Genomic DNA, 14474 nt, shown 5'->3' on the forward strand with positions numbered 1-14474 from the left:
GGTGCTGAAAGGAAATGGAGCCATTGTACGAGAAAATTACCCATTGCCGACGATGGACAAGTTGCTACCTAAAACGAAAAATGCAAAAGTATTTACAAGATTGGATATTAAAAACGCATTTCACCAACTTGAAATAGATCCTGCTTCAAGAAACAACCACCTTTATAACCAGTAAAGGCTTATTCAGATACAAGAGACTCATGTTTGGCATATCATGTAACCGAAAACTGGGGACCAGAACAAAAGGGGTATTTTAAGTCGTTGAAGGAAATCATGACAAATATTCCTAGCTTAGGGTATTATAATGTTAGCGATCGTACGATTGTCATAGCAGATGCTAGTCCTGTGGATTTAGGTGGAGTTTTAGTTCAAACTAATTCCAAAGGTGAGCCCAGGATTATTGCATATGGCCACAAAACTCTGACTGACTGTGAACGCCGCTATTGCCAGACAGAAAAAGGAGCGTTAATTCTCGTGTGGGCGGTGGAACATTTCCACATATTCCTTTATTGTAAAAGATTTGAACTTATAAGAGATCACAAGCCGTTGGAGGTAATATTTGGTCCTAAATCTAAACCATGTGCAGGGATAGAGAGATGGGTTATGCGCTTACAATCTTACGACTATAAAATAGTTTACCAACCAGGGAAAACCAATATCGCCGACTCATTGTCGACAAATAACAAATAAGCAAAAATGCGGAGAAATCCCTGATAAAATTGGAAGACAATCACATTTGTCATAATGTAGAGTTTTCCCGACCTCGTGCTGTTTATATTAAAGAAAAAATAGATAGCAAAATGGACGATAGGGAAATACTAAACGTGAAAGAGGGTTTATATGGAACGACGACGTGAAGTTGTATAAAATCTTACAAAATGAACTTTGTTTCCATACCCTATAAAACGGCGTGAGTTTCCAGAAGTGCTTTGTATTGATATCGCAATTCATTACCAGTGGTGACCACATATTATAAAGAAGTGAAGATTTGTCGCAAAATTACCTCTACTGAAATTGTAGCCAAACTTAAAGGAATATTCAGTCGATTAGGAAATCAATAACTGCAGATAATAGAAGACAGTTAATCAGCGAAGAGTTTAAATCATTTCTAACAGAAATAAACATTATTCTTTTCAATACAGTACCATATTTGCTGCGACAAAGCGGAGAGGTCGAAAGACAAAACTGTGTCATACTTAAACGTCTTAAAATAAGTAGGTATATCTGAAAATAAAGACTGGAAGGAAAGTTTACTGGAATATTTAACCATGTACAACACATTCTGTTACTGGAAGAACCTCATCAGAACTTTCCTTCAAAAGGAAGTTTAGAGATACAATAGAGAGGACAGCACAAGACACTGAGGTTAAGGATAGAGAAAAAAAAAAGAAAACAAATGGGAAAAGAAATCGGATACGATAAAGGAGGCTGGATAGTGTGATTTAATACCAGGAGACATAGTGTATATAAAAATATGAATAAAGGAAATAAATAAAAATAAAATAAATAAATCCAGAAACACACACGGTGGAAATCACGAAAGGAGGAGATATCACGGTAAGAAACGATGAAACCGGTCAAACTCCAAGAAGGGACGTTGTACATTTGAAAAGAGTTCAAGGGGAATGGTATGTCTGAAAAGAAATGAAGTTAACGACGAGGAAATCAATGTCGGAACTTAACCCTAGTGTAGCTGCATAAAACTTTAATTTCATTAATTATGTTTGATTCATGTAAAATCCATCACATTACATCCAAGTTACATTAATGAGTAATCAGAGAGATATAATCAATAAAAACAAATAAAACAAAAAAGGGATGTAGTGTATTGACTAAATAAAGTGTTGCTTGGTTGTCTCATGCGCCTACGTCACTTGTCAGACTGGCAGTCGTAATCCGACACCCGAACGGAGCGGTTGTGTGTAGGACGTTTGTACAAGTGTTGTGGTGTTGGTGAGCCGTAAAACACTCCAAGAAGCAGGACATTACAGTAGGCATCATCACAAAGACGTTGGGCTCTCTGAAACAAACATTTACCGACAGAAAGCAGTTGTGAAGGGTGGTGGTGGGATATAATAATACATAACTTCAATCCGGTCAAAATAGTGTTTTATTTAAATGAGTTATGTTAATCAAAGACAATACTTAATGAATGTTTTTTTTCGTAGTTAAGTAATCGAAATTTTTTTGTCATTTGCAGTGTGCGCTCTTAAACATTTTGTTTCAGCGTTAAATCCAAGACCTCAACCTTAACGCATGGGACTAAACTTCTATGGAAGTGTCTTTATAAAAATAAAACCGTTTTAAAAGTTAAGTAAACAATAAATGCTATAATTCTTCATTTTTATGACTTTATTGTACGTTATAACAATTTCCAAAAGTATAAAATAGCCCGGTCATTTTAGACAATTGAAATAAAGAAAATTCCGACAAAGCCAAATTTTCGTAGAGACCTTAGGTTTACCACAAGGAATAAAGTGTCAAAAGTCCCCATCAGTCCCATGTGAGCTTAGGGACTTATTCGGGGTCCAAGGTCAAAATTTTAGGTTTTTTGGATTTTTCTCGAAAACGGTAAGTTTTATCGAAAAGTACCTCAGAGCAAAGTTGTAGATCTTAAAATTTTCTATAAAAATGGTCTCTATGATTTTTTCTCTAAGACCCACTATTTCCCAGATATTGCGCTTGTAAGAATCACGTTCTACATAATATGCACACATTTCCTCACCACCTGTGAGGTAGTGTACTCGGCGCGTTTTTTTTTAACGTGGTATCCCCGGTAGGCCTATTCCACGAACCTTTATTATGGATTTGGATTGTTATTTTCAGGAACAATAATTATTTAATAGTATGAAGATTATTGATATGGGTTACTGAGTTTAACTGTCGTTCAAACTTTTTTTTATTACTTTAATCTGACTCATACTCTTCATATTATTCAACTTCAACAATCATGTTTTCTTCAATTTCTTTTTGTTCTTCTTCTTCTCCTTCCTGTTGATAAGCGCTTAGAAATTGTTCAAATGAAGATGAATCAGTTGTCTCTTCATCAAAATCACATGAATCTTCCTCTCTTTTATGTACACATTGAACATTTGAGCAAGAGACACCTTGGCAATTGGTACACGTTGGAGAACACTGCAACCCTACTTTTTTACAGCTACATTTGGCACTACAACCTTTCTTGCAATTGCAAAAAATAGTGTTAAGAAGTTTTTCTGGAGCAGGGGGCAGTAAAGTTCGAATCGGTTCCAAAGTATTATTTATCAATTTCCAACCACAGACTTCAGGGTTCAGTTCATTGCCTTGCCATGTCTGGACTTGATAGTATACTCGAAACAAATGTTGACTAGCAGATGCCGATGTTGGAGGAAGACAAGATAGCTGTACTTGCTTTTTGTTTCGTGTATTTTTTACAAATGTTAAATATCTGTACGTATCTATGCAATCAATTTTTTTTGGAGCTCCATAAACCGCAGGAAGAAACCGAATTCCTTTAGTAATTAGTATTTGAGGTGAAGAATTAATTTCTGTAAATACTTTTGCGCAGTCAATCAAATCATTTTTTTTTTTCAAATAATTTTAAATACTGAATTTTTGCCCCTTCTAAACATTTCTGACGTAGTATCGCATCCGGTCATCGCATGTAAAAATAAAATAAAGTTTTGGCATTTTGGATAAGCTGATAAACTTTGAGAAGAATATATTTCTGTCCGTTGCTACGCCTTCTCAGGTTATACTAATAATGTATACATAAAAGAAACACGTGTAGGCATTTTTGCTTGCTTGAGTACCTAAATATGTATATACGTGGCATATGTGTGCATACTATGTAGAACATGATTCTTACAAGCGCAATATCTGGGAAATAGTGAGTCTTAGAGAAAAAATCATGGGGATCATTTTTATAGAGAATTTTAAGATCTACAAATTTGCTCTGAAGTACTTTTCTACAAAACTTACCGTTTTCGAGAAAAATCCAAAAAACCTAAAATTTTGACCTTTGACCCCGAATAAGTCCCTAAGCTCACATGGGACTGATGGGGACTTTTGACACTTTATTCCTTGTGGTAAACCTAAGGTCTCTACGAAAATTTGGCTTTGTCGGAATTTTCTTTATTTGATCACTATTTTTATGTCTAAAATGACCGGGCTAAAATGCCAGTCATACAGCATCGTCCCACGCTTTTCCGCAAGCAGAAAACTGAACGATCTTCGAAGACAAGCCTTCGTCACTGCCCGCCATACGCTCTACGTACCGCGCCACGACTCCTCCTATGATCCTATGAAGTAAGGTCTTAGCAAATATTCTTTCGCTGATGTTAAGTACATCAATAGCGCGTTTTACAAACCGCCATGTTGGGTTAGCGACATCTAGGATCCTCGTCATAAAATAACATGCGCGCCAGTATGCTGCATACATCTAGTGAAGCAAGCTTTAATAGCGCAGTAGTGCTTTATAATTTTGATCGTTTAAATAACTTATAAATAAATAATAACGATTCTCATAAGCACCATGTTTTTTAAAACGCAACAGTATACAAGCCCGATACAATAGATTTCCCATCAGCAGAGTAGAGTACGAACGGATTTTTCCTGCCCGTTTGCCCCCTGTTCTATAAAAAAAAAGATAAAGTTAGGATCAACGATTCTTAACAACTCCTGCGCAGTTTTCACGCATCATATCTTACGAGACCTGCCCTGCGATTCTGTAACTCACTTTTCGAACTCACACAGCGGTGATAAACAATAAACTACAAGCTCCCACCTTTTCAGAATGCCAAATCATAAAATGACTGCTTCACGACTGATTTGAGAGCGACCGCCGATGCGAAAACCGCTGTGTGAGTTCGAAAAGTAAGTTACCTAATCGCAGGGCTGCTGTCGCAAAAACACCGGATATACCTCTGAAACATTATTGTAATGATACAGCGAAATATTTGTTTATTTGAACCGATTTTTCTTTTATAAAGTTGTAGTAAATTCAAATTCTTTTATTTAGTCGGGCCCTCTAAACATTGACTTTAATATTCAATGTATCAATTTTAGCACTATTGTTTACATAAAGTTATATTTTAAGTATGAAATAAATAATTAATGGAAGCTTGTCAAACATTTTCGTTGGGTTTGTTTTGAAGGGATGTAAAATGAAATAGGAAATGGGGTAGCCGCAATTTTTGACTTTGTCAATTTCCACCTGTCACAGGCTCCCCTTTCAATGGGATGGAGTTGATTAGGCGTGTCATTGAGCATACCTAGTAATGAACGAAGTCCAATTGTCCCATTTTGGGAATCGTGTGAAAGCAATATTTGCTCCAGATCGGGATATCTCTACTAACAATATGCCTACGTCAAATTTATGTCATCACTTATGTTAAGGGCTGCTTTCTTGTTCAACGTGTTGGCCTAGTGGCTTCAGCGTGCGACTGTCATCCCTGAGGTCGTAGGTTCGATTCTGCACTATTTTTATATATTCAGTATATTTGTAGTTTTTATTTCTTGTTAAATACTATCTTACTTTTAGTTGGGTATACGATTTAAATTTACACTCAATTACCCATTGATAGGCTATTTATTGAGAATAAATTGACACAAGTAATTTCAACTTACAGCTGGGACCTCTAAGATTAGAAGTAATTAGAATCAAAATTTACTTCTGAAAATTGGGTGGAGTAGTTAATCTGTCTTTCTTTTAAAGAAGAAAATAAGAACAGTAATTTATGATCATAACCCATCTTCCAAAAATGTTATTATGCCTTTTTTCACCTTTTTACCGACCTGGTGACGTGTTTGTTTGTATATATTTTTGAAACTGCTTTAGGATAAATTAATTTTTAATATTGCTTATACATTTATAACATAATGCTTGTATCAACTCACAATACGAGAGAAAAGTCGCGGAGCATTAGCAAAGGATAGCCATTAGACGGAAAACGAAGAAGAGGTCGACCACGAAAGAGATGGGAGGACGAACTGAAACTAACAGCAGGCTACAACTGGAGAAGAGTCGCAAAAGATAGAGAACAGTGGAAAGGGTTAGAGGAGGCCTTTGCCAAGAGGCAAACCGAACTCCGAGATATACTGGAGTGAAAATATATTAAAGTTCAGATATATAAAATTACAGAGTTTCGGAATTTAAAGGCTATATTATTATTTAGCCATTAGCCATATTATTTTTTATTTAAGTAAATATTTCGTGAATTAATTTGACGTCATTTGCCTTCAAGTTTACATTGCATTAAAATTATTAATAGAGATTCTTAGTTACATAATTCGTTTGTAGTTATACTCACCCCGCATTTGAAAGTTAAATATACCTGACAGTTATTTCACGTGAATTATCCTTTGTATATCGATTAAACTGAATTTACGAGAACTTGCAGGAACTATGCGGACTGAATAACAAAACAGTTTAGTACGTAAACACAATTTTATGGACTGCAGTACACGCATACATAAGTTGATACAAATATAACTGATCTTTAAATAGAAATGTAGTTCTTAAAAGTGCTATTCATAGTTAGTTACATAATCTTCTGGAACCAATAAATCGATTATTTGGTTTTAAAATGAAATCACTTCTAAATCCAACAAATATCTCACATAAGGAAAGTTACCTTAGGCTAAATTACATTTTTAAACGTTATACCATACCATTATAATTCAAATACATTCATAATCTTCTATGCAGAACATTAAACAGCGGAATGTTGCGTACACGGGCCACGTGTTACGTCAAGACCGCTATCACCTCCTTCAATTAATTATAATGGGTAAAATTCGGGGTAAACGGCGTGTTGGTATATATATAGCAACATACATAGCATGGCTTTGCAACGTTAGGGAGTGGACGGGTATTGCGATTGCGAAAGAGATGCTGCATCTGGTACAAGACAAGACACGCTTCAAGACCCGGACGGCAAACTTCCAATAATGGAGAGACACTCAAAGTAGAAGATAATCTTCTTAAACTAGAACTTACCAATCAAACAATGTGGTGTTTTATTCACACTGAAATACTTCACGTACAGAAACCTATTAAAGGTAAATTTCCTATTCATCGAAATCAGGGCGTAATTAAAAAACATGAGTAATTTTCTACTTTTTATTATAAGTATAGATTAACACAGTTCTTAATACAACAGCTTTGACTAGCAACAGATAACAGGCAGTGATCGCATGTTGACTTTTTACATAAATATCATCTAAAATGCTTATAAAATATGAGTACTAACTTTAATTTAAATTTTTACTCTCCGTACTATCAGTAAATGTTTAATTTCGATATTCTTGATTTCCAGATTATTAAACTGCCCTAGGGGACGGGACTTTATTCCGGTAATCAATGGGAAATGGACTATTTCTATCTGTAATATTTTTTTCTCGGCCTACCAAATTATTATATTTTGTCAAAATCGAGACAAGGGCCTTTATATATCGCGGCATATATCTATATGTTATGTGTGCTAACGGCCGCTTTCTATACTCGATCTATAATCTAAAATTATTTCCAATTCAGATTTTCGCAAATTTACGTAGATTGATAACTCAAAATTCGATCTGTCGAATTCAAAGATCCATCGATCGGTTATTGAAAAGTATTTTATGAGAAATGGATTGCAATATCAATCTGTAGCAGTAAAAATGGGATTGGGATTGAGTATAGAAAGCCGCCGTAAGTCAGTTTAGCTATTTATTTGCTATATATTTGTTTTCTATATATTTCATTAGGATTTTTTATATTTACAAATAGAATATCAGTGAAGACGCGGTCTGACGCAAGCACTGTAAATAAATTTGAATATACTATCAACCTATATCAACATTTGCTGATAGTACAATTAGATTGACTATGAAACATGAAAATAGGCCTTTCTCAGATATAGGCTTCATAAAATTTCTCATCCCTTACTGCCCACTTGCGCACTGCCCGTAAATAAATATATTTCATAAACATTTAATTTTTTAACGGATTTATGACTTAACACATTAACATCGATATACTTAACACTAATAAGTTTATATATCTATTTAAGCGTTTGTGTTGTAATAACTAGATTAATGCGATTAACACAGTTAAACTGAATTATTAGGGTGTAATGTGTGACAAAAATTCACCGACTTTCTAGCGTTTAAGCAGTTTCTTTAACTAACCGAAAACGTTCAGTAAAGAAAAAAAATTGTTACATAAGAAATGTTTTACTCCCTTAGTACTTCTCGACTGGAAGGTAAAACTATTTTTTTTTATCAATAAATATTTCTATAGAGAAGACTAATCTTGGTTTGTCCATACGAAGTGACGTTGTATGTGAATTTTGCAGTCCAGGTTTTTATTCTTTTTTATAGAATAGACAAACGTGAATAAAATGCAGTCATCGCAGTATGCTCTTTTTTAAACAATTGGAGATCGTATCTCCAAGGGAAGTTCCCCACCGGGAGTAGATTCCACAGTTCCCTAGCACGCAAAAGAAAATGTCTAGTGAAGCGGACCGTGGAAGACTTCCAGCTATCACGGTGATGCAGATGAACGTAACGGTTGTAGTTTTTAAATAAAAGACCAGTGGCGCTACACCGTTTTAAGATCTCAAAGTTCTGTATCTGTTTTATGACCATTTGTTCTTTCAAGTATGCGATATACCTTCAACGCCTGACACACGCCGTCGACATTATATATTACTGCTTTATTATGAAAAGTATAGATTTATTTAGAAAATAGGAAAGCATTTTAGGGTGATACCCGCGTTACATTATCAATGTTAAGTAAATAAACTGTAAGAAAGTCGGTGAACTAGGTAGGAAACTGCTTATTGTTCTAATGGTAAACAGACTGAACGTAATTCTAAGTAAACAACGCTTCCTTCTACATTAAGCACTTTAAAGCATATTAATATGACTAGACTTATTAATAATTAGGAATGTTATTCAAAACATACGAACTAACGTTGTACTGAAAATAAGAATTTTCATCTACGCCTGACTTGAAAAGTATAGAGAAAGTAAGAATGTATTGAAAGATGACGCGATTCATTGGTGGAAATGAAAAAGTGGATCTTTGCTCCTAATTAATGATTGAAAATACTCAAATTATTTAATATTAAAATAAAACCTGAGATGTTTGGAGGGGATGAGATTTCAACTAAAACGTTAGATTAGAGTATAGATGATTGGGATGATCCAAATATTGGACGTCAATGGTAACAAAAGCTTTTTAAATTATTTAAGGCCAATCTCAAAATTTTACAATTATTATTAATGAATTAAATGCCTAGGTCGCAAAAAATCAATTAAATAACTCATTGAAACAGAAATAATAACAGTTCGAGCCGCAAAAGTACAGACGAAATATAAACGTATTGAAAGAGACACACGCCAAATAAACGAAATATAGGATTCTTTAATAGCATTCCAATGACTCGATAATCCGGGATAAAAGGATACAAGTGGTATTTTCATGAGATTAGATATACATATGTATATATATAGATACAGGTTTCATTTTTTATTTACAAATATGAATTATATGTAGTATATGGAATATGAGAAGCGCAGTATATTTAAATACAGCTAACGATATGGCGGGACCCTGTAAGATAAACAATTACACCTACGATAAAATAGTAGAGATAGGAAACATCTTTGGTCAGTTTGGTCGGGGAGAAGAGTAGAAAGCGTAAAATTATTCTAAAGGCATCCATAAGTCCATAGAAAATAACGTTTTCGTTTTGTACCCAAAAACAAAAATACATGCAAACAAATGGTGTTGCCTTTGACTATTTTTCCAAAAACAAACCACATTTCTGTGGTTTGAGCATAATTGGATTTGGATGTTACCTTATTTTAACGAAAATGTATACTTTCTATGACTCATGAATGAAGCCGCTTTTGTAGATCTGCTATCACCGGAACGTCTTCGAGTTAAAAATTCACAATTTAGCTTAGTTTGGCAGCGAAAATTTAAATACTCGAATCTACTACATCGTTACAGTGACAACAGAGGTGAACAAAAGCATACACCATTCCTTTTAAACCATCATTTAATAAATCAACCGATACCCGTAAGTTATAGGAATATGGCATTTCGCAGACATTATTGTCCCTATTATGCGCTCTTCTTTAACATTAAGTATCCATCTATAAAACATCGTGTCTACGTATGGCCTGTTGAGGCCACGAGAGAAGTAGTGGTTCATCTGTACTTTCTAGATTGACATCCTCAGACAGCGCTGGTGAATATGACAAGGTTCCTAAAAGTGCGCCGCTTGAACGAGATTGTTGACGACAAAGAGGGCGTCTAGAAGGTGATTCGCACTCATCTGACATTGCTCTCGTGACGGTAATTCTCGGAGATTGTCGTCGACGTCGCTCCCTATACATTCCCTCTTCTAAACCTAGTGCTCTACCTAACACGACGTGGGGAGGCGCACGTATAATCGGAATGGCTGATGTCCTACATCTTGGGGTTTCATCGTCATGGGGATCTTGAAGCATATTGCATGATGCAGCTCTGGGTGCCGGTCTTTCGGAACCACGAGCACCCATGGCCGCTGCGTCTGACAATCTCCGAGTTGTAGGTGGTCGAATGCAACCTGAACCAGCAGATAGAGATGGCCTTCTAGAACCACATGCACTGGGTGTACGGGCTTGGATCTCCTGTGTTACTTCGCTTTTCGTCATTCTCTTTCTTCTATAATTTCTGAGCGAATCCTTTAGTGCCCGGCTTCTTATGCCATAGAGGATACTGTTCACGGTTGGTGCAGCCGCCAATAGTGCAACTGACAAGGCTGCTAAAGACCGAGGAGGAACAGCTATAGCCGGCCAAATTAACATACAATAATATGGAAAATACAGTATTGCTAATGATCCTAAAGGCTGGACAACTGCTGATAATGCTCGTCTGCGTGGCGGGGGTGGGGGTGAGAAAGGGTTACGTTGGTGCGTTACAGTGACTTGTGCTGATAGAGTCACTTCATATATCGCAGCAGCTATACGATGTCGATGATATCGGGCAATGCGTAGTATCTTTAAACTGCACGCTAAGACAAGTGCCGTTGGTAAGAGAAGGGTTAACAAGGCGTAGATAAGACAGAACGCAAGTGCAGTGGGACCAGCGCCACAGTCCGGGACACAGCTACCAAATCCAGCATTGTACGCCAGCGGAGGCTGAGCTATTGCTAGCGGAGCTAGTAGAGTAGCTGTAGCTACCCAGCCAATTGCCACACATATTAGTGCCTGAAAAAATAATTCAAAGTTATTTGGAAGCTATGATAAGCTATTGTACCATTCATTTTATCTGCCTATGTATTTAATAAGTTAATAATATTTGCTTTCTTGAGCAAAATCTGGTGCAAAAAGATAAAGAGTATTGTTGCCAGGCAAATGCGAAACTTTTGCTTGTTACGGAAAATAAGAAATTTTATCTTCAAGTTATCCTAGAAATAACAAGTACGAAATTAAGTTATGTAATACTGCTGATTTCCAGGTATGGATATTCGCGTCAGGGGACTTCCATAAAATATTTATAGGCTCCTCATACTTCATATATAAACTAATTAACACTTAATTACATTGAATTCTCTTAGGCTTACAAATATCAAATATTGTTATTTAATAAATTGCAGTTATGAAATGGTAATTTAAAAAAAAAATCGTAAATCATTCAACTTTGTGTCTGTCAAATTGTGTTTAAGAGATGAAGATGGGGTGGGGATGAAGTTGTCAAGGGCCTCAAAACAATAGGTGATCGAAGTTGGACACAAGAAGCACGAAATTGATTGCGGTGGCGAAATATACTTGAGTAGGCTAAGGTTTACAAGGGTCTGTAAGCCATTGATGATGATGATGAAAGATCATTAAGACAATAATTATTAAATTAACACATTGATGTAAGATCGAAGTTTTATGATTTTTTTTAATAAAGTATAAATATGGGGTTGGTCATACCTTTTTAGCAGAAACAATGGCAGCATAATGCAGTGGTGCAGCAATAGCAGCAGCTCGGTCAGCGTGCAACCCACACACGGTCCAAAGTTGCAATGGATGCAGTGCGTGCAATAATACTGCGCAGGCGCACGTACCCCCGCCGCATAGTGCAGCACCGCTGGCTAACGCTCCTACTACACCCAGGTGTACCAGAAGCAGCGACGATGCGGAAACCGGCTGAAATAATTATAGTGACTAAAGAAAAGGGTACCTTAAAAGATAGCTGAACAGCGCATTTGTAATTTATTCCTTAACAACTATTACAAATATATTAGGTATATATTTGTAATAGTTAAAGGTACAATTTAAAATTATTAATTAAAATGTGATGAATATAAAAAGTTAACTAATATAAAATAAAAGAACATAATCCTAGCCAATGCTTAGTTGTAAGGACCACTTCACGAGTAATAGCCCCCTCCAGACCACTCCACTTTTCTCTATCGTTCGCCAAGTGTGTACAAAATTCTCGCCCTGCCTTTTTAATTCCATCAGATCACCTCTCCAGTGACCAACTCTCTTTGTGTTTCCGTCAAACCGTTACTTCGAAGAAAGGGGCATTGTTGCGTCTTATTGTATAGAAAATATGTAATACACATTTGTATGGAAAAGTCTTACTAATAATATTACAGAGATATAAATATTACTTAAGAAACTTGGGCAACATTGTCAAACAGCTTAGTGCATATGGAACACTCTTCAGTAATGACTCTTCGTAAACTTACGTGTCTCGGCAATTAATTGTGAGTTGTTCAACCGTCCAGAGGACTTGGCAACGATATCAAGAGACCAGTTTGGTCAGAAGACCCAGTTCGGGAAAAAACCATGCACAGAACCAAGAGATGACCGCTTGTGGTAAGTCAGGCGTTGCGGAATCGACTGAAATTTTCTTAGTTGCCCGTTTTTTTTTTGCAAAAGAGTTTTTAGTTATATTGTTTATTTCAGTCTCATAGAAATAAAACAATAAAAGGATTAGCCGGAAAGCCGATCTTCAATAATTAGCTTTTAAAAATAACATCTAAGAGAGCCTCAAAGGAGCTAAGATTACTATAATTAAGTTGAAAGTATTTTAAGCTAAAATATTGCGAACCTTTTACACCATCCTTATAAAGTTACTTTATTTTCTGTTTCAAATACTTTTTCTGTCCTATTTTAAACATATACTCGTACAATCTTTAGCGTGAATTAAAGTGAGTAACAACAATACGGCGCAAATTTTAGACTATGTTAATAGTTAATGGATCACGATTAGGTCCCAAAATATTCGGCATATTAAGCAGAGTTGGCCACTAGGCGTGCGACTCTCATCCCTGAGGTCGTAGGTTCAATCCCCGGCTGTGCACCAATGAACTTTCTTTCTATGTGCGCATTTTACATTCGCTCGAATGGTGAGGATACCGGCTTGCCCTAGACCCAAAAAGTCGCCGGCGTCTGTCAGGCACAGAAAGCTGATAACCTACTTGCCTTTTAGATTGACAAATTCTTCATGAATCAATCATGAAACAGATATAGAAATCTCAGATTTCAGCCTAGACCTAAAAAGGTTTCGCCACTAATTTTAAAATTCGACATATTATTTTATTTTATTTTAAAAGGCACACTAACGAAACACATACAAACACTTACAGAGAACACATAACATAGAAAACAAGATACATATAATATAATATATTATGTATATATTATATGAGATTCGCGGTATTTTTTTAAAATATGCACGAATATGAAAGAATTTAATTTCTTTACAAATTTTGTTATTTCAAGTGCATAGGGTGTAAATATCATTAACTGTTTTATTAGTTTGTAGTCGGGTCTAAAATTAATATAGCTTATGTCGAATTTTCAAGAATGTACACACTAAAAATATTTTAGTATTTTATTCACAAATTCTCGTTGTTTTAAGTAAACACAGTCGAAATATGCGTTTTAATTTGCATAAACATAACCGTAATGGAAGCAAGAAGGTACAACGGCATTCATGAAATATTTACAGCGGCCTCTGGAGGTTTACCTTCATACCTTATGTTTGAGAATTATATATTATAATCGCGTTTAAGTAGTCAATAATGACATTTCCTGCTTGTTAGGACACCGAGAAGTGGAAAAATATTATAACATGATATATTGTGCTAGGAAGGAGGTTTTTGAATATAAAATTAGTTGTGTTGAATAAAGAAATGATCGGTGTTGAAAAGCTCTTTTGTTGTTGATTAAATTAAAATTATGTAAAAACTGTTGAGTTGTTTGCGTGTGTATTTAGCGTTTACTAATGTATAGGTTTAAAGAAGTACATACATGTACACAAACATACATGTCTCTTACATGAGATTTTTTTTATTTAAAGACATAAAAAAAGACAGAAGACATTAAAAGATGAACAGTGCGATACAAAATGAGACTTCAGCAACACGTCTAGGGGCCTCTTGGAAACGACGGACAGTGTGTATCGGCTGAAGAGGGCATCGAATGACGGAGGGAATAAAAAAAATATTGGATTT

The 14474-nt window shown here is 35.6% G+C and overlaps 1 protein-coding gene across 1 annotated transcript in view; it reads right to left on the reverse strand.

Moving 5' to 3' along the window:
- Positions 1–8386: 8386 nt before the first annotated feature.
- Positions 8387–14474, reverse strand: part of LOC125048802 (olfactory receptor 1A2-like) — an 81715-nt gene continuing 75627 nt past the window's right edge. Inside the window, exons 3-4 of the mRNA XM_047647709.1 lie at positions 11938–12153; positions 8387–11226 (exon numbers count right to left, since the gene is read on the reverse strand). Coding sequence (XP_047503665.1) covers positions 10129–11226; positions 11938–12153 — 1314 coding nt within the window. The 3' untranslated portion in view covers positions 8387–10128. The remainder of the gene's footprint in view (positions 11227–11937; positions 12154–14474) is intronic.

Source organism: Pieris napi, chromosome 4, assembly GCF_905475465.1.
Source record: "Pieris napi chromosome 4, ilPieNapi1.2, whole genome shotgun sequence".
NCBI classification, from domain to species: domain Eukaryota; kingdom Metazoa; phylum Arthropoda; class Insecta; order Lepidoptera; family Pieridae; genus Pieris; species Pieris napi.